The following is a 20,850-nucleotide window of genomic DNA, read 5'->3' on the forward strand; positions in this document are numbered from 1 at the left end:
GTGTGACCCAGCCCGAGGGGCCAGGCTGGCCCCAGGTGAGCACCTATGACAGCGCCAGCTGCAGAGGGCCCTTGCTGATAAATACGTGTAATGGACTGCCACCAAGCCCAAATTCTCCATGCTGCACACACCGTGTCCCGAATATGCTCTGGAACACTCCCTAACATCTGAGAACCCAAAAAGGGCCAAGACAGGAGCCTGGCATCCCAGCAAGGCCTGTGGAGTCAGGCAGAGAGTGGGTTCCAATTCCAGAGCCACCACTCTGAAGCTGTGTGAGGCTACAGAGTGTCACCTGCCCTCTCCTTATGAAGCCTCAGCTCTCTAGTTTATAAGTCAGGCACAAGGGACTAGAGCTCCCTCCCAGAGCTGTCTGAATGAGAACAGCACACACATGCCTGGCACAGCACCTGGCACACTATAGGCACCCCAACACAGGATGGGGCAGACGCAGGGGTGGGGAGGCCCTGGAGGGAGCGTGAGGCAGCACTGACCAGTAGGAGTTGATGATCTTGCAGAAGGCCAGTTCACAGCACATCTTGAGGTTGCCCTGGTGCTCAGGGAGGTCCGACGCCGAGCACTTGCTTGGGTCCACTTCACAGTTCTCATCTGACTCATATAGCGCTTTGATGAACTCACCTGTGACAGGGAGGAGCAGTGAGGATCTGGTGGGCACATCCCACCTTCTGCCCACTGCCAGCCCGAACTCTCCCTACCTAGTGCATCCTGCAGATACTTCTGGCCCACCAATTTGAGGTACTCCTCGATGGCCTTGGTGGCCAGTGTGTTTTCCCGGAAGATGAGGTGTTCGTTGTCACCGCAGCGGTCCACCTCTGACATCATCAGGTCGGTCAGGAAGTCCTGGGGAGGCAGGCAGCGAGGAGTGTGGACCTGAGCAGGCCTGGCAGGTAGGAACCTAGGATTCCACACCTGCTCCACAACCAGGAAAAGTCCCTACTTCTCATGGCTGCTCCGTTGTCAACCTTTGGGGCTGCCAGGGAGTGAGGGCAGGGCAGCCTGACGAGGGGAGACACCTAGGGCTGGTGACATCACAGCTGCGTCTAGGGACTGGGGAGACAGGCCTGGGCAAGAGCATGCCACGTGGACATGAGCTTTCTGCATCACGGCCAGACCAGCTGGACTCAAATCCCTACTCAGCCCTGACCAGGCCTGGCTGGGTGACCAGAGAACTCCCCCATCCATCACCATTAGTGCCAAAAAGGACAGACAGGTGCCCTCTCCCCTTCATACAAGCAGCTGCCATTATCTACCAGTTACTCTGATGGGTCTCCCACACCAGACACAGGCTCATTCTGTGGGTCCCTCAGAGAAGGATGAAAGACAGGCAGAGGCTGTCCAACTGCCCCGGAGGCAGTGAGCCAGTGCTCAGACGGTGGGAGAAGGGACCTTGGCTTCAGTGCGAAGGCGATGGCACCACTGCCCATCTGGCAAACCCAGGGCAGCACTGCTGAGAGAAGCTGTTAAGTTGATAAGCCTGTTGCCAACTCCCTCCCTGCAGAGCCCCACCTCCTCTCACCCACAGCCCACCTTGTGACTTGGGGAGGGGAAGAAGACAGGTAGGGAGTCAGAGACCCAGGGAAGGGTGAAGGTCAGGGCAGGGGCCACCCAGCAAGGAGGCCACAAAGTGGCCAGTGTGGGCCAGGGTTTCTGGTGTGCACAATCTGGGTCCCTCTGACATCATAGGTGGCCCTGAAATAGAGAACTAAGCTCTAGGCCTAGGAGGCCCTGGTGTCCAAAGGAGGGACAGGAGGGGCTGAAGAAGCTGCCGTTGGCCTCTCTGGGGACCACATAACCTGAAGAGCCTTTCCTGACCTACAGATGACCCCTAGGGGTCTCCTTCTCTGAACACATGGAGGCAGAACTTAGGCTGTTCTGCCCACAGGCCTTCCTGAACTCCTGGAGCAGGTACTCCGCCCAGGCTGGGATGAGGAAGAGCTCTCCTTAGAGCTAGGACCCAATGAGGAGACAGGCACAGAACAGGAAAGTGACCCATCCAAGGCCACACAGCTACCTGGGCCAGATCTGGCCCAAGTCTCCTGCTACACTGAGGAGAGAAGGGGTGGAAGGGAGAGGCCCCTTGGAGTCCATGGATAGAGACTGAAGAGTCACAACCCAGGAGTGGAGCCTGGGGAGGACAGCAAGGTGTTGTGATGCCTGGTCGCATGGTCTATGCCTCTGGATTGTGGGGACCACATCAGATGCTCTGTCCCTCATCAAGGACACCTTATTAACCTCCAAGTTCTCTGAACAGAGGGGGAGCTCACATGCACACACGTCACCCCAGCAGCATGAGTTACTTCTATCTTCCTGCCTACTGCTCACCTGCCAGGCGGAGGGCCACAGTGGGGAGCCTGGAATCTGGTTTCCACCTCCCTTCACAATGAGCACCTCAGTTCACCTCTTGTCTAAGCAGGGAGCCCCCAGAGCAAAGATCATCTCAGGTTGGAGCTGCTCCCCTGGTCAGCCCAGCCCTGGGGCGCCAGGTACTGAAAGAGCAGATGCTGCCACAAAAAGGACTCTGCTTGAGCTCCTGCACACACAACCCCATCCTGGGGCAGGGCTTCCTGGACTTAGTTTCCCAACGCCCCTCCTAATGGAGACCAGAAATTAAGGACAGTACAGCCAGTCATCCAACTCACAGCCTGGCCCAGTCAGGTCTGAAGGCTGGGGGCGGGGAAAGGAGGTAGTCCAACATGTAGGCCACCAACTGCTCCCCCGCCCCCATGGTGCTCACGCTGAGAAAGTCTCTCTCCCTGGTCCCACACTTGTTGCCCACCATGGGTCCCACAGGCAGTGGGGTTCTGGGGGGCAGGAAGGAGGCCAGAGACTTCCAGCTACAGCCTCCCCTCTCCAAGGGCTCTGGAAACAGGTAAGAGGGTAGGGGTCCCGATAGAGCCATGTGCCCTGGGGACCTGAGGCCCAGCCCCTAGCACCAGGCTGAAGGACCTTGACACAGGACAGTTCCTCACCCCCACCACAGGCCACCTGGCTCTCAAACCACACCATGTCCAGCTCCTGGGGCCAGCACGTGAGACCTTCTGCACCATGAATGGACCCCACAATCAATCCATCTCCACTGCACCCCATTTGGGCAGCTTCCCCCAAGGGAGGGGCAGGGTAAAAAGAGGGAAGGTGGGCCTTTGAGGCGCACAGAACCATGCTCCCCTGCACTGGGTAGGTAGACCTCCCAGAAAGAGCAAACCTGTCTCCAAACCCAGATGGGTGGGGCTGAGGCGTGGCCAGGCAGGGAGTGGAAGGTGAAAGGTTTAGGGGGGAGAGGTACGCCCTCCAGCCCTCAAGAGGGCTTACCTGGATGGCTTTGGACAAGCTCTGTCTCTGTGGGCTCCAGGGCTGGTGACGACTGTAGCCATGGCTGGCTGACCATCAAAAGGCTCTAAGAGTAACTGTGTGTGTAAATCTGTGTGTCTGAGTGTGAGAGTGAGGGGCAAGGCTAGGACTGTGACAGTACCCTGGGGATCACCAGGTGGGGATGACCCAGGTGAGTCAGGTCAACATGTCCAGGTCATTGGGAGCCCTGTGCCGGAAGAGGCTGCCCCATGACCTCTCACTTTGAGTCTCAGGCCAGCCCTCTGGGGAGGCCCTTAAAACCAACTCCTTCACTACAAGCTGCCATCCTGTCGATCAGCTCCACACCTGCCTCAGTAATTGGGGGCAGGAGCCCCTTACTCCATGACACAACTTCTGGGTTTAGGGGGCCCACCTGGCTGCGATCAATGCCCCAGATAGGGCTGAAATCCACAACATGGACATGGGGAACAGCAGATAACCTAGTGCGTCACCAGGCCCTTCCACAGGGCTACGCGCCACAGGGGAGACCAGCTGGGCCTGCACACGCACCTTCACCTTTCCCGTGCTCTGGAGGATGTGCACCAGGGCTGACGCCATCTCCTCCTTGGTCTTGGCGCTGAGGATGGGCTCGAGGGCTGCGCAGAGCCCCAGGTAGTGGTTGGTGATGTGCTCGGCAAACTCCTTATACATCTCCATGGGCAGGATGGTGATAGTCTGGTAGCGCGCCTTGATGCGGATCATGGGGCCGGGGCCCTTGCCACCCTTGGGGTTGGGCGTCACCACCGGGTACCACTTTTCCACAAACTGCCGCCCGGCCACTGAGGCAGCAGGCAGGCTCACCAGGCCCAGGTAACTGTTGCGTTCCTTCTTCTTCTTCTTGTCGGTCTCCCGGTACAGGTGGACAGTGACGGTGCGCAGAGGCGGCAGGTTGTGGAACTCGAAGTGCTCGCCCCAGAACACATTGTCGGTCTTGAGCTTGCCCGTGGTGCGGGCGTAGAGCACGTCATCCAGGCATAGTTCGCACAGGTACTTCTTCTTGGCTGGCAGGTCCTTGGCCTCGATCACCCACAGCTTTAGGATGTGCTCCACACGCCGACTATTGTCCTGCACATGCACAAGGGGAACCGTGGTCACTGAGGGGCCAGCCACCTGCCTGCCGCCCAGCCCAGAGCTGGGAGAACCCTCAGATCCGGCAGGGTCCTGGAAGCTGGTAGAAACAGCCCAGGAACTGACAGGATGGGGGGTGGGCTAGGGACAGCTGTGGAGTCTGATGGCCATGGGGCTGGATTTTTGCACTGTCTCAAACAAGCTCACTAACCTTGGGAAAGTGACTTAATCTAAGACTCAGTTCCCTTTTCCGTAAAATAGGAACAATAAGAGATCAAGTGAGAGGTTAGCACGGTGCTTGGCACATAGCAGGCCACTGTGCTGCTTATCAGGTCTTCTAGTTTGCTGGTCTGTAAAGTCACTAAGAGTGGAGGGACCACTGCTAAGGCTCTTCCAGTAGTGATGTCATGGTAACCAGGACTCAGCCCAGGCCCAGAGTCAACCAGGCAGGCAGGTGATTAGAACTAAGGTACCATGAACCTGACAGGGGAAGCCCAGGGGCAGTGTGAACACAGAGCAGGGCACCAGCCTAGGCCAGGTGCTCACAGGACAGAGGTCTAAGCTGTTATTGGATGGGTGAGCAGGAATCAGCCCGGGGAGAAGGAGGGACAGAGATCCAGGCAGAAGGATACCAGCACCCAACTCCCTAACAGCCCATACTCAGTTCTCTGGCCTAGCCTCCGCTGTGTAGCTTCAAGGACACAGGCCCACAGCACCTATGTCACCCTGGCCAATTCGAACCCCTGTTCCAGGGCCCAACCCTATTGCCCACTCAGGCCCCATTCCCACCCCATCCCAGCCCACACCAGAGATCCCACTCTGCTTCCTGATGTCAGAGCTTGAGCTCTGCTCCTGGTCTAACTTCAGTCCGTGGGCTTTGGTAAGAGGGGGCACAGCCTACCTTGTTAGGGTGCACTGCTCGCCGCAGGTTCTCCATCCACTTATCCCGCTCGGCTGCTGACCGGCAAGAGAAGCACTTGCTTCCTGACGACGTTGTCACCTGTGGGGGACAGACAGGCAGTGTCACAGGGAGGGGAACATATTGAGGCTGGGCAGGACAGGAGACCGTGGGGCTTGGGGGGCATTGTGGCTACCAAGTCTGCAGCACAACCTCAGGGAGGAGGCAGAACAAGGCTCAGAATGGCCCCCATATTTCACATTTACAGGAAGCGCAGTGAGACCACCATCCTGGAAACAAGTCAGTGACAGGAGGGTGACAGTCCTACACCACCTGGCTCCTGGTCCTGGCTCCTCGCCCCTTTCTCGGCACTCTCTGTCCATAGGAAAGAATCTTTCCAACTCCAACCTCACTTTCCCGAAGATGGGAAGAGAGAAGGCGTGGGGTGCCCGCCTGTGTCAGAGGGTGAAGCTTAACCTGGGCCTCCCTCTTTAGGTGGAACCACGGGCAACAAGGACACAACAACAGGTAGGCACAAAGATCACCTCAATCCTCAGCTGATACTTTCTGATGGTTATCTTTTGCCACGTGACTGTGACAATGATGGTCACAGGAACTAATGATGGGGGCCAGACTGAAGAAATGAGAGTTGGGCTGTCTGGGTGTGCTGAGCCCTGGAGTCCTCCTGCCTGGAACGCTTACCTACCCCCTCCCCTCACCTTTGGACTCTTGCTTACCCTCCGATCTCCTCCTGGTGAGGGAGCCCAGCCCAAGCTGCTCTTACTCTGTTCCACTGTCCCCAGCACCATGCCAAGGGCTCTACAGAAGGGAACCAGACTCCTTATCCAGCCATTCAAGGGCTGGTACAAGACACAGCACCCCCTGCTGTGGACCAGGGCCTAGGCACTATCTTCAGCCTGTCCCCGGCAAAGAAGCTGGAGCGCAGATGGAACCTGGCTGGACCAGGAGTCTTGAACCAGAATCAGTGGGCACAAGGTGTGGGGCGGATGCCAAGCACATTCCACTCCTTCCCTGGGGCTGGGTCGCCAAGAGGTTGCCACTAGTCTGCAAGTGGCTGATTTTCTTTACCAGGCTCATCTCTCTCTCTCAGAGAGCTCCCCTAATTATGTAAGCTCCTTGTGGGTGGGAGTGGAGGGTGAGGTAGGAAGAGAATCTGACTAATGAGAGAAGCAATCAGGAACTCCCAGGAATACCTTCAACATTCGTTACCCTACCCTCGTCCTGACTTGGCCTCAGGCTTGCTGTGTGACCTCTGACACCTTGCTTCGCTGGGCCTCAGATTCCCCATCTATAGGGAGGGGCTGAACAGGTGATCCCAGGCAGAGCCCTGCCAGGTTGGGCTGCTGCCCTCTGCTTGCTCCTTGGGTCACAGAATGCTAGGGTAGTAAAGGTTCTGATTTCTTTACAGAGGGGAGACTGGCCCAGAAAAGGGGACACTCTCTACCATCCGATACTGTACTTAGGGGGTTTCTAAGGAGGGTGAGCAGGCCTCAGACTTAAGCAATTCTACACAGGCTTACCCCCTTTTACTGCCAGGGCCTCTTGCCCTCACTGACATGAAGCAAAGGTGCTTGCTGGTCTATCTCCAAGGAGCCCACAGAGAAGGAACAAAGCCCCCCATCTCCCAGCTCTCCCTGGTCTCTCAGGAGCCAAACGTTATGAACAGGTTCCAGCCACTGTTCCAAAGCTGAGGCCACCAAGCACTACAGGAAGATGAGGGAGACCTGGCCTGGCCAGGAGATGCTGCCAGCACCACCGCCCCGAGTGGGACCCACCTCGAAGCAGTAGTCCTGGCCCAGGATGCTGCTGTGCACGGGCTTGATGACCACCTCCTCCTCCATGCTGAGGTCCAGTGCCTCCACCGCGCTGCTGGGGCTGAGCAGGGACTCGTGGGAGCGAGACTCCTTCAGCCTCGGCATCAGATGGGACCTGGGGGTGGGCAGCAGGTGCGTCGGGCTGGGCCTATCACTCCCCTCCCCTGCCTTTCCTGTCCCCTCCTCCAGGGAGTCTGTCTAGCCCCCTAGGTGGAGGCAATCACTCCCCGCTCAACCCCACAGTCCTTTTCCTCTTAAGGCAGACTTAGGGGGAGGGGCACTTCTGTCCTGAAGTCAGAGACCTATTATGGGTCCCTTTGTCCACTGTGGGACTCTGGGTGGGCATCTAAGAGAGCACGTAGCTGAGGATGAGGCCACCACTCAGAATCTGAAAGTCAGCACTGAGTGCAGGTAGGATCTGATCTGGCTCCTAAGCAGATTCAGAGACCCGCAGGAAAGAGCTGAGCCCACCCAGGCAGCCTTTCCACCCCACCCCACCCCCCTCAACCCTGGTCCCCATCCAAGACCAGAGCAGTCACCCATTCATCCAGAATGTCACAGCCAACAGAGCCCTTTCTCATACACTGCCCCACTCAGCCCCAGCCCCACTTGAGGCAGGAGAGCTACAGGGACCTCTGCTGCACCCATTTTACAGGTGAGGGCAGTGAGGCTCAAGATGGAAAGGATGCAGCAGTCTGCACAGTACCCGAGATGCCAAGACTCAGACAGCGTCCACATGCCAGGGCTCGAGGATCCAGGCCAGGGTTAGTGGGCCCAACACAGATACAAAGAGCAGAAGTAGTGGATGCCATCCAGTGTGCAAATGGGGCCTGGACCTAGACCGGCTGACAGACCTGGTCTCACTGCTCACCTGCTATTGTGGCCCTGGACAAGTCAGTACCCCTTCTCTGAGCCTTGGTTTTCTCAGCACATCACATGGAAAGAGCCTCAGATGCCACCTGCAACCAGTGCTTGGTAGAGTCTGCCTCAGAGAGCTGAAAGTCCCTTTCCAGAGCTCACAGCATACAGCAGTGTGCACTGGAGCTGAGCCCCCTCCCACAGCTGGGCACAGAAAAAGCCTGAGAACCAGCCGGGCCTGATAAGACCACCTCTGGTGTGGAAGCTGAGCAGGCCTTGCCCCTATTCATGTCCACGGCCCAGGTCCATGGCACAGAACCCTCCCTGGGATTAGCTCACCCAGACTGCCTTCCCCCAATCCCTCTGCCTTTCAGCTCCTGGCCTCCAATGGTCCAGGCTCGATCCATCAATCTCTCCCTGCCTTGTCAAAGACCCTGCCCTCATGTTACTGAGGCCTGGCAGTCACCACACACTTCCCCGCTGGACACACACCCTATAACCTACTTCCAGGACCAGCTGGGGTAAGGGAGGCTGAGGCTACTATGCGTGGGCTCAGGAATCCAGAGACAAGCGGATGGGCCCTGCTCAGAGGGACTCAGGCTGACAGAGGCCACTCCCAAACTCTACATCACAATAGCCCACCCCAACGGAGTCCTGTGCTAGGCACACATGGGAGTCAGAGCTAGAACTGAGACCCCAGCCCTTGCGGACCCCACACCCAATCCAAGAAACACAGTCAGCCTCCCTGTACTTGCTCCCCTTGCCCAGCATGAAGCTGGCACACAGTAGGGCTCGGATCACTTGAGCAGTATCAATGCGCTCAGGCAGGACTTCTAAAAGCTCCAGGGGAAGGGACAGACCAGAGGGAGGCTGTGAGACAGGCTGAAATTAGGTTAGAACCAACCCAAACCTCTGCAGGACCCATGAGTGGAACTTTCAGCGACGCTCTGCCCCCTGGCATCCCAGCTGGGGTGCCTCTGCTCCTCCAGTGCCCTCTCTCTCTGGGGGGCAGTAGTTCACACACATGCACTGTGGCTTACCACGTCACCCCGTGCTAGGGACTGACAGGCTTCTGCCCTTAAGCCCTCCACCCTGCTCCTCCATCACAGCGCTGACCAATGTCATGGGTGGGTCTGCTGTCCCCTCAGTAGAGATCCCATTCGGGGCTGCCCACCCCACAGGGCAGACTCTAGGCCTCCCTTCCTTGTGGGGCTTTGTGGCTCAGTACAAAAGACCTGCCTCAGATACTGGGGAAGTCACCTGGTCTAGGAACAGCTGGGACCCACAGCACCCTGGGCTGAAAACCCAGCCTGCAGATTGGGATCAGGCTGCTTTCTGGCCCAGCCTGAAAACCTCTGCCAGGTAAGGATGCTGGGAGCCAGGACAGGTGGAGTAGGGACCCATGAAGTGCAAACAGAGGGGCTGGTGGGCTGAAGAGAGGAAAGGGAGGCATAGTTCAATGTACTGGGCCTGCCCAGGGAGACCAAGGGGCCCTGGTTCGAAAGGCCAGCAGCCCAGCAGGCCCTGGCCAGACCCCAAAGCGGCCAGAGCCTGAAGTTGTAAAACCTGCTTTTCCTTCCCCACCATCCTGCCCCACAAACATGCCCCAGCTGGCCCAGGCCTCACAGGGAAGGTTCCTGGATGAACAGACGGCTGTAGGCAAGCTCACGGTTAAGGCATCCTGGCTGCGGCGGGGCAGCCCTGACCCTTCCCATCTCCCCAGTATTTTTCTAAGTGGGGAGACGTGGAATCGGGAGGAGGAATGGGGACAAGGCTGGCCCAGAGAGTCCTCATGGCTATTCCAAGGGGCTAGACTGCTCCTACACAGTGGAGGGCCAGGCTCTGACCATTGCCCTGTGCAGTTAATGGAATCTTCACACTTCCCGGGAAGGGGTGGTGCCATCATTCCCAGGTCACAGATGGGAGAGCCAAGGTCACAGGGCAGTAAGGCTTGCCTTGGGAACAGCAGGCCCCACTGACCCTCTCTGTCTAGACCATGGCAATACCCTCCCGCTAGACCCCTCTACCCAACATGGTGTCACCCCCATCTGTCGGGAATCCCCTCAAGGCCTATAGATAATCACTCCGAATGCTTCCACCTGGTGCTGAACCCTCCCTGAAACGCCCCCTCCCCACCTCCCCTCCCCTCACATGCTGGCAAGATGGTCCTCCCGGCTGGTCCCTGACCAGCCATGAACTTACTCCCCCTCTGGAGTCCATGACCACACTTTCCTGAACACATACCACCGTCTCCCAACCTTCTCTGCTTCACAAAAACCTTCTTTCTCAGCTTTCCAAGCACAGGCCAAATGCCACCACCACCACTCTGTCTCTAATCTCTCCGGCTGAAAAAGAGCTCACACCCAGGCCATGTGGCTGAGCCCCTCTCCACACCACTTTCCCACCTGTCTTCTCACCTAATTCTCATGACAACCCATCAGGACTGAGGTTCCACACCTCAGAAAGGCCAGGTGGCTTGCCCAAGACCGCACGGGTGGTGGGTGGCAAGCAGCCGCGTGTGCTCTGAACCTCGTTCAGCAGAATCCCAGACTAACTCCATGAGTGCAAGACTCGTCTTTCCATCTCCCCCCAGGCGACAGGCAGAGAAAGGCCTACAGCCAGCTGACCTGCTCACTGGGACCCACTCATTCCAGGTCTGGCAGGAAGAGCTAGAGAGACTGGCTGGGGAGGGGAAACCTTTGCCCAAGAGCCCAGGAAACGTGGGCACACCACGGGCAGGGGCAGGGGCAGAGCTGCTGCTGGAGATACAGCCAGGTCGCAACAGCAGCTCATTGTGCAGGCCGGGGAGCAGGAACAACGGGACATTGTCCCAGCTCCAGGGCCATAGCCTTATCTGACAGCCTTCCAGCCAACCCACGAGCTGTTTTTCAGCTCCATCCTTTTTTCTCTTAAAAGGTTAGTGACACAGAAGTTTAACAAATTCCCCATTATTTCAGGGAGGGAGGAGACCCCAACACAAAACGTGCAGTTATCAAAAAGCCTTATCTAACATGGGGAGGATGTTCCCAGCTATGGGTGGGGTGAGTTGAAAGTGGGATTGTATAGCTTGGAAAGAGGCTGAGTCATCCTCCAAATCTCAAAGGGGCAGAGGGAGTCACACACACAACCCTGCAGATAGGAACAGGCAGGAGGGCAGGAGGGCCTAGTGTCAAGGCTGCCAGGCTGTAATCTCCATTCCTAATAAAACACACAACCTTGAGTACTTTTAAGTCATTCTACTCTCCCTCAGAGGGCTGCTGTAAGGATCAAGTGAGAGTGCAGGTGAAATGCTAGGGAGAGCGGGGTAAATGCTGGCAACTCCATCAGTCACTCATGACAGTCCCAGTGGCAGGAGCGGGGTACAGCTGTGAAAGAGGAAGGATGTACACTGTTATCACGGCTGATGTTTCCAGGGTAGGTGACACTCCTCACAATGAGGGTGATAAGATAGGGACTTCACAGACCATTGTTTCTTTCCTCTAACCACTCAAATCCCTTACCTTCTCCATGCCTCAGTTTTCCCCATCTGAAAAATGGGACATCTCAAAAAAAAAAAAAAATCCCTTAATTTCCTGAAGTGAAAGGAAGGGAGAAGAGGGTGCTGGGAGTGGGCAGTGGGTTCTGCTAAGTAGACCTCCTGAGAACAGAGGTCCTGACGCAATCTCCCTCTCGCAAGCCCATGGCATTGCCCACAGCCATAGCCAGGCCTTCAAAGGGCAGATTTCTGGATAAAGTTGGTCTCCACAGAGGTGGTGTCCACCCAAGGGCTGGCAGGACCTGGGGACTCCGGAGTCAGGTCACAGTGTGTCAACCATGCTTCTGCCTGTCATATGGGAAGGTCCAGGAGGCTGTGCTGAAATCTGCCCACGGGTCCTGGCACACAGGCAGGGAAAGGGCGCAGACCTCCTGGGAATCCAGTGGCAGGACACAAACAGGACAGTGCCACACCCAGAACGCCCAGCAGAGCCAACTCCCCCCAAACCCAGCCTTGCCCTCCTGGCCTGGGAACCGACTGCTGAGAGGGCCAGCGCTCACTCCTGGCTCAGCTGGGGTCCCAGGGGAGGGCAGAAGAATGCAGCCGCCTTGTGGCTCCCAGGGCCCTGGGGAGACAGAGCCTGTCCTTAAAAGGCAAGGAGGTTGCCCGCCCAGCCTGGGAAGGCTTCTTGGGATGACAGGGTCTGGCCTTGAGGCATGGACACTCTTGGCCCCAGGATTCTCTTAGTCCAAGGCAAGAGGGCAGGTCCCAGCAGTCCCTGGAACCAGTGTGACCATCCCCATTTCCATACTAAGCCCTGGGCTGGAAGGGGCCTGATCTACTGCCCGCAACCTATACCTGAGAGTCTGTATCCCCCTTGACACCACAGGGCTGAACTGGCAAAGGAGGGTCCACATCCTGGCAACCAAGACAGGAGGACAGACAGCTCACTCATCACGTACTATGACTACAGCGCAGCCCGAGGCCTGGCTCCCAGAGGTGCCCCACATAAGCTGACTGAATGACTGGCACTGCAACAGCCTGGACTTAACAGCCACTTACTAAGCACCTACTACATGCTGAGCTGTGCCATAAGTTTTCTTACCAAAGTACTCACATTGATGTGCAGCCTTCTCACAACCCTGCACAAAAGGCAGGCATCGCCCCAGCAGAAGGGAGAGCAGAACTCACACAGGTCATGAGCCCACCACTCTCCCCCCTGGACCCACAATACTTGCTGCAATGCCCTGAACACAGTCCCTCCTCTCTCTAGGCTGCTGTTTCCTCACCTGCTGAGCTACTTCAGAAAGCACGGCAACCCTGCCCACCAATGTCAACTCCTCATCAACGTAAGGGACCCTACACTAACTACCACATCTCTTCCCAGCACCACCAGGACCCTAATATCTACAGAGCAATACCTCATGCTGCCTGCTGGCGACTTGGGCCACAAGGCTTGAGAGACCAGGGACGCAGGGATGCTGGTTCTGGTCCCTGGACAGGAAAGGCACCCTCAGCATCCTGACCAGCCCCCATCCCCACCCTTGCCAGTATAATTCGGCAGCCTAACAGAGTTTTCACAAACATTCTGGAACACATTTACCTCCCCACACCTTATTTCTTTTTTTGGGGGGGGAGGGGAGGTGGCAAAGGGCACGCAGAGAAAGAAGAAACAAAAAAACTTTCCATCTAATCCCTCAAGTCCTCCTGCAACCTGAATAATTTGGGGTTTTTAATCAATAGCTGTCAGACTTGTCAAATTACTTTGGGGACTGTACAGCAGTTTTTAAACATTCATAAACCTCAGTGGAACAGCAAAGTGCCCTGAATTTTAAAAGAAGAGGATCTGAGGAATGCTCATTGAATAGGGTGAGATTTGGGCAACTTGGAAGTTAGCTGAGGGCCTCGTGTCCCTCCTGCTTCTGAGCAGGGACAGCTCTCCACCCCCTCCCAGACCCCCAGGAGAAACCACCACGCCTGGCCCAGCCACTCAGAAAGACTAGACGGTAACACCTCCAAACCTTAAGCCTTCTCAGTCACCTGGAGTAAAGCGCTACCTCCAGCCCCAGGAGCACGGCATCCGGGACTCAGACTCCAGACTCATCTGTCCCAACCCGAACCCCGCCAGTCCAGAGCAGCCCGCTACTCCTCCCCTTGGACAGTACAGCTCTCGTGAATGTTCAAGGCCATGGTTGAAGCGTCCCCTCCCTGAGAGCTCAATCTGTGCCCGCCTCCTCCTCGCACGTGTAAGCACATCCCTTGGTCCCACAGATCACACCACCCACAGTGTGAGACTGATTTCCGACTGGTTCCCCCACCCCCACCAGAAACCAGAAACACCTCCGACAGCTGCCTCAGGCTGGGAGGCGGGGGACACGCGTGACCCAAGATGCGAGGGATGATGAAATAAAAAATGAATGAGCTAAAAACCAAAGGACTTCTACTCAAAGACGTCACTTCCCCTGTGGCTTATCAAATTCCTCCCAGCTCTCCACCTCCAGGATGCCCTCCTAGGCTCAGACTACACCCCATGGAATGTGAGGGCGGGGCAGAAGCATCATCTACCTTCTCATCTCCTCCACCCCAGACCTGGGCGTCATGCCTTGTGGTCCCCTGGTGCTGTATGGGCCATTCATGCTAGAGTGAAAATAGGATCTGGGGAGTGTCCTTCCCCTGTCCCCACCAGCAGGTTGGCAGCAGGCATTTGTCAACACAGGCCAGAGCTCCTGGCACCACCCTGGCTGATGACTGGTCGAATGTGGTGAGGCCTCCTTCAGAAACAAACACACATAAACATAACGCTCTGCAACTTTAGTCACATTAATTGACCTGCATGTCTCAGTTATCCCACCTGTAGAATAGGGAAACAGCACCTTTGGTGCTACCAAGGGAGCCTGCCACGCAGTGAGCCTGTGTACAGCTCTGGTCATTCTGCCTCATCCTGTCCTGTGTCACCTCTCTGGTTGCTCCCGGCTTCTCCCTGGGCCCACTGACATTTCCAAGACGCCTCTCACTCTGCTCAGCAGGCAGAGCCCTCCTAGCCCTCTCCACATGTGGGCTCTGTAAAAGCCTCTGAGAACTGACCCTGAGACCCTCAGTCACTCCCCCAACCCACCCCCTCCCAGAGCAGGGTGGAGAAGACTGTCATTTTAAGTAGGCACCTCAAAATCCCCATTTAAGAAGAGATGGACAGATCTCAGAACCAACCCTGGCATCCTAGGTTCCAGTCCCAGCCCTGCTGTTTCTTCAATTCCAGCTTCCATTAGGGACAGAGGGGCTTTGTGGCAGCAGGGAAACAAGAAGCAAAGGGAGGGGAAGGGGTGCTGGGCCAAGGGAACGGAGACCTCTGGTTGGCCTCTCCTGAACCTCGGCTTCCTTATCTGACAAATGAGGCTGCCCTTACCTCCTGCCAGGGGCTGCTGGAGGTTCATTATGCTAATGCCCCCACTCCTGGGCTAGTAAGTCCAGTGCCCCAGTGTATAGTTACTGAGCACCTCCAGTCCACCAGCAGCACTGAGCATGGGGGCCTTGGGACCCCCACTTCTCATTCCTCCCAAAGCCTGGTGTCTGGGACCCCCAGTGGGGACTCAGAGCTCTGCTTTCCAGACTGTCACTAGCAAGAGACAGAAGAGGAGGAGAGGGTGGCGCCAGCAAGCCACAGTCGCCCAGGACACCAGCAAAGACAGAAACTCAGAGAAATGATGTCAAAGAAAACTGGAATTTGGCTGTTGAGTTCTCTTGCTCCTAGAGACGGGGCACCATCTGTGGTTCCCTAGTACCTGCCTCACCCAGCACACACCTCCACTTGCCCACACACCTGGGAAATGCACAAGGCAGGCACCAGCTCCACAATGAACACTTCGGACCCTCGTGTAGCCCAGCTGCCCAACTACAGTTAAGAAAACTGAGGCTCTGAGACTTCGAGGGCCTTCCCAAGGCCCAGTTAGTGTATCAGACTCCAAAAGCCCACTCTCTTTTCCCACCCCACAAAGGCTGACTCTGAGATAAGCTAACTCTGTCATTTGCCACCTGGCCCATGGGATTCCAACCAATAACACCACACACTTTAAATACAGCTTCCAAGGTATATCCTAGGTATATCCTAACCCAGCTACAGCAGCCCTGCTCAGCCCCAGTCACACTGGGCTGCCCCCCCCCCCCCGGTACCCCCCATACACCGGGAAGTAGAGGCTCATAGAGGTCTGCAACTTGCCTAAGGTCACACTTCACAGGTACCGGAACAAGGCTGGAAGCCTGGCATCCAAACCCTCTGCACTCCTTGTCAATGCCTCAGGCTTTCACCAAACCTACAGAAATCGTATGATCAACTGCTCCAACTTTCAGGTAACTTATAGGAACTCTGTCTGGGACACCAGAACTGTCACCTCCTGTGTGACTCTGGGCAAATTGTTTCCCCTGTCTGGAAAATGGTGAGAAAGACACTGAGCTGATAGGAATCTGATCTACCGCCAGCCCCCAGGAGGGGTAGTGAAAGTGGCTAGGACCAAGGGATACTTGTGACAAGCCAGGCAGCTCAATTATTCCCCACAACGCTTCCACAGGAAAGACTGCTGAATCACAGTAGTTTCAAATATTTAAGCTGGAGCAAAACACACTCCAGGCCCAGACACAACCTTCCTGGTCTTCCACCACCCCGCCCTGCAGGCAGATGGATCAGGGAACAGAAACAAGCAGGGAGAAGGAGGGAAAAAGGAGAGACCCGCTGTGGGGCTGGGGTAGAAATGACATGGTCCCCAAACCATGCACAGCCCCACCCAGTCCAGCCCAGGGTTGGGCCACTCAGGGCAAAGGCCAAGCTCCTCAGCTCAGAAAACTTCTCAGCGGTTCCAAGCACTTCCCGGTTCTCAATGGAGCCCACAGAGGCCACCGGCCTTGCTTATAGAAACAAGCAACTGATACCGATTTCCTCTCCTTTTAAAAACTAAAAACAGTTACAATACTTCTTGTTTCTTGCTTTTTGGCAAGGCTATCCTAATTGCTTCCATATTCTGGGCTGGCCATAGATGTCTGCAGAGGGGCAGAGACACCATCCCTGGGGAATTCCTGAGTGCCTTCCAGCGCTGGCACCTGTGACAGTCCCTCTAACAGGTAGCTCCCACCCATCTCACAGAGACTGCCCTGGGCTCAAGAGGCTGGTTGGTGGCCCTGAGGCTGGCAGCCTCCCTCCTTCCTCCTTCCCCGGCCTTCCTCATTCCAACCGCTGTTCAGGCCACTCACCATCGCTCACTGTGGCCACCAAGCTCACCAGGCCCAGGGCACCAGGGGGCCAGACCAGCCAGCTAGCTAGCTAGCCAGCCAGCCAGCTGCCCACTGTCTCCCACTGGGCCCAGCCAGTCCAACCCAGCTCTGGTCCTGGACATACCACTCCAGCCCTGTCCGCTGGGACTAATCATGGCTAGTTAAACAAAGGCTAAGTTCCAACTCTCCGTAATGCGCTTTTAAAGGAACAGTGTCCCACTTGGGCAGGCCAGGGTTTTAAAGGCACAGATCCCTTTTTCTGTACAGAAAACAGGACATCAAACAAAACAGAAAAAACCCCAAAAAAGTCATGATCAGATTGAAGGTCTTGGGCTTGTATGGAAAACTTTAGATACAATGCACAATAATAAATATCCAAGTTTTGCCCAAAGGTCCCAAAGAACCCCAAAGCAATAGGGCTAAAACTTAAGAAGGGTAGAAACGGCAGGCGTTTTTAAGCGCTCACTTCGTGCCTCGCATAGCGCTTAGCAACCTCGCAGTACAGGCTCATTACTCCTCACAGTCACTCCACCAGACAGGCACTAGCTGACCCCATCTCATAGAGGAGGAAGCTGCTGTGGGCAGGGGTCCCCAGCTTGCCCAGGACTTCATACAGTCTGCGGAGAGCTGGGACCCAGCCACGTGGGGTCAGCCGAAGCCAGGGTGCTTCCTCCCAGCTGCTCCCTCCCCTCCCAGAGGCCCAGCTTTCCCCAACCTGATGCCCAGGCCCCACCTTCCTGGGCAAAAGGAAGGAGGTGAGAATGAGGACTCACTGGCCACAGGTGCCCCAACATTGGGCTTTCACCTGGGCCTCAAAACCCTGTGAGGTCGGTTCTGTTCTTTCCCCCTTCTTACATACAGATGAGAAAACGAAATCATGACATCTGGCAGGACATGAAAGGAGACAGGCAGACCTGCAGGGGTGGGACACTTCACACCTGGGCCCTCAGGCCCCTCATGGACAGGCTGCATGGCCAGAGGCGGTGGCAGGTGAGAGGAGCCCAGGGCTCAGGCAAGCTGGCCAAGGTCCTGCCACTGTCCAGAAGAATGCAGGAGGCAGGGGGAGCACAGGAAGAAGGGCTCTGAAAAAGATGGGCCACTTCCTGGTACCTGGAGTGGCTGGGCAGGCAGCAGCTGCTGTTTCAGGTGCCAACCTCTACCAGAAAGGGGAGGCCAGGAGGGAGTCCTCAGGCCTGAAGTTGCAGGGGTCAGGTCACTCAAGGATTTACAACCCTCATTCTGTTTCTATGGAACCCCCAGTCAAATAAGCTTGAGGCCATGTAGGCTGGTGGTTAAAAACATGGACTCTGAAGCCAGACTGTCCAAGTTCAAATCTCTGCTGTGCCACTTGCAACTTGTTCTTGGACAAGTCAAGTCACCCCTCTGGGCCTCCCTCAGTTTCTCCCTCTGTAAAATGGTCAGTAATAACAGTATTTACCTCACTGGGTGGCTGTAAGGAGACAGTGAGCTACAGACAAAGCCTGGCTCAGAGTGAGCACTTAAGAAAGTCCAGCCAGATTAGTGAAGTTGAAGCAGGCTGCCCAGGCTATGCTGGGAGACACAAAGCTGGAAACCAGCATCCTGGGCAGTAACCCCAGGCAAGTCACTTTTCTCTGGGTCTTAGTTTCTTTCTATAAAAAGGAGGGAGGCCAAATGGGACCCTCAGCGACTAACAGCCAAGACCACCCTCTTAGAACCTCCCAAATGCCCGCCCTCTCCCAGAAGGCCATAAAGACAGAAAGGCTGGGCTGTGGCCCAAATCCTTTGAAACCTGAAAACAGTGTGCCTCTGCCCCACTCCCAGGCCAATTGGGGTCTGCTGGCAGGGGAAGAGAGGGCACAAAGCTACACTGCCTGTCATCAAGGGGCAACATAAGGCGTTATCTCTCCAGGTGGGGCCCAGCCCCACCTTGGTCTTCTCTGGGTCTCAGTCTCCCCACTCTCCAGTGAGGGGGACCCTCTTCTCCTCCGGTGTCCCCCAGGGTTTGTAGTGCAGTTGAGCTCACTTTCCTGTGGGGAGCTAGCTGTGCAGGAGTCATACAAGCCACCCCACACCTGCTGCACAAACAGCCTCCCTCAGCCCCAAATGCCCCAAGGCTTGACCAGGTTCAAGGCCTGCCTCCTTCTACCTTCCTGGAACCTAAAGCAACCAGCATGTGTGCTGAGAAAGGGCAGGGCAGATGTGGAGCACCAGAGGAAACGGTCAGGAGGCAGGAGGCATGCCCTGTAGCCCTGGCAGGCTATGGCCACTATCCCTGGGGCAGCAGGACTCCGAGTGCCTTAGGCGCCACCATTACCTCCTCACCCACAGGGTTAATCAGTCAGCAAGGAGTGGCCTGATTTGGCGGTTTGCAGGCCTGAGTTGAAATTCTAGTTGTGTTACTTAGCAACTATGGAACTTTGGGCAAGTCCTTTCACTTCCTGAGCCTCACTTTCTTCATGTGTAAAATTAGGATATACTCTATCCCCTACACATAACAGATGTAAAAACAGGTTAACCAACTGCAGAGAAAGAATTTAACAAAACAACACTGGAGGCCAAAAGGCTCAAAGAGAGGTGTGTTATTCATTCAACAGACACTGAGAACCCTCCTGGAGTCCACTGTCCTAAACTCTACACAGCCACCCCCCAAACAAACACATTTTAAACTCCCTACATCCAACCAAGCCTTGGGGAGGTCAAGGTCCCGGCCACCAAACTATTCTGAGAAAGACCTCAAACTTCACTGAAAGCAAAACATACAAAAAGCCTTCCAGAGCAAAGCCATTAGTGTACACCAAGTCTAGCTCTGCTAGGGGCAAGGTGGAAAGACCCTCTGAGTATACCCACCTCCAGGGTGCTCTTCTTAGGGGCTTTTCAAGCAGAGGACAGGGTCAGGTGACCCCAAGTGAGCCAGAAAAAGTGAGACACTACAGGACAGTTATGGAGCCTTCAAGAGAGAGGGAAGAGTCAGAAGGGCTCAGAGAGCTGCTGCTAAAGGTCATGGGGAGGGGCTGGGGGGGGGGGGGGGAACGCCAGCCCTCCAAGTCAGAATCACCGGGGATTCCGCTAGGAGGATTCTGATGCAGGCTCAAGGCTGAGACCCACTGGGTGAGCTAGGAAACCGAGATGGAGACAGAGACCAAGACCTGGAAAGGAGAATGTCTGAGCCCCTCCTCCACCCTCCTCAGCTTCCCAGACTGGCCAGTTCTCCCTACACATAGCTGACACTGCTGCCTCCTCTTCCATACCTCCTTTTTATATTCAACATCCCTGTCCTGGCCTCAGTGGTTCTCCTCAAGGTCCCCAAAGGCTTCCATAGGGTCAGACCCAACCACAGTTTCTGTCTCCTAGCTCCCTCCCCAAAATGCAGGCCTCACATTCTCAGGCGTCCCTCCCCCCTCGCAGGGCACTGCACTCCTTCCACGGTACTGCATCACCTTTCATCCAGCTGTAGTTTCTCAGGATCTGACTTGGGACACATTCCTTCAGTAAAACACTTTCATTTGGTGACTTCATCCACTCCTTAGCTTTAAATACGTGCAGTGTGCTCAAGACTCCTAAATTTCTATCTTCAACTCCCCTCCTCTGAGCTCCAGACTCACAGATCTAAATGCTGGGCTGACATCTCTTGGACACTTCATGGAAACTCAAGTCTGAAAAGTCCAAAGTGGACCTTCGCCTCCTAGGTCAAAGCCAAGAGTCTCAAAACCATGAACCCTACCTTTCCATGGCCTTCAGAATCCGACCCATCAGCAAATCCTACTGCCACCTCCTCTAAAGCCTCATAGCCAACCACTCCAGGAACCTGGCCAGGCATCCTGCCTCACTCTGCCCCCTCTCCCTACGAGGAGGTAGCAGGGATGCTTTAGAAATGCAAATCGACTCTAACTCCAGGGGTAGAAACCTACCAATGAGTCCAAACTGCACTCAATGCATCCCAGTTCCTCCCCAGGTAGAAGACACAGGCGGGATGGAGAGCCCACCCTCTGCCTTCAACATCCAGCAACCTCCACCCACCACCTGCAGCCTGGCTTTCCCACCTCAGGGAACTTTGTACTGTGGCTCCCTAGGCGGAAGCTCCAGTTCCACCCCTATCTTCGAAAGTTTGG

General features: G+C 55.9%; 2 protein-coding genes across 10 annotated transcripts in view; both read right to left on the reverse strand.

The window, feature by feature from the left end:
* Nucleotides 1-20,850, reverse strand: part of ZFP37 (ZFP37 zinc finger protein) — a 308,781-nt gene that overhangs the window by 104,180 nt on the left and 183,751 nt on the right. The window lies entirely within an intron of this gene.
* The window catches only part of DAB2IP (DAB2 interacting protein), a 179,898-nt gene that overhangs the window by 25,385 nt on the left and 133,663 nt on the right, over nt 1-20,850 (reverse strand). For all 9 annotated transcript variants that reach the window (XM_081150597.1, XM_081150595.1, XM_081150596.1 and 6 more), the window contains 5 exons: nt 7,129-7,282; nt 5,336-5,434; nt 3,877-4,431; nt 714-858; nt 492-636 (listed from right to left, as the gene is read on the reverse strand). In XM_081150597.1, the coding sequence (XP_081006723.1) occupies nt 492-636; nt 714-858; nt 3,877-4,431; nt 5,336-5,434; nt 7,129-7,282 (1,098 nt within the window). The remainder of the gene's footprint in view (nt 1-491; nt 637-713; nt 859-3,876; nt 4,432-5,335; nt 5,435-7,128; nt 7,283-20,850) is intronic.

This window comes from Miniopterus schreibersii (genome assembly GCF_964146895.1).
Source record: "Miniopterus schreibersii genome assembly, chromosome: 11".
Lineage (NCBI taxonomy): Eukaryota > Metazoa > Chordata > Mammalia > Chiroptera > Miniopteridae > Miniopterus > Miniopterus schreibersii.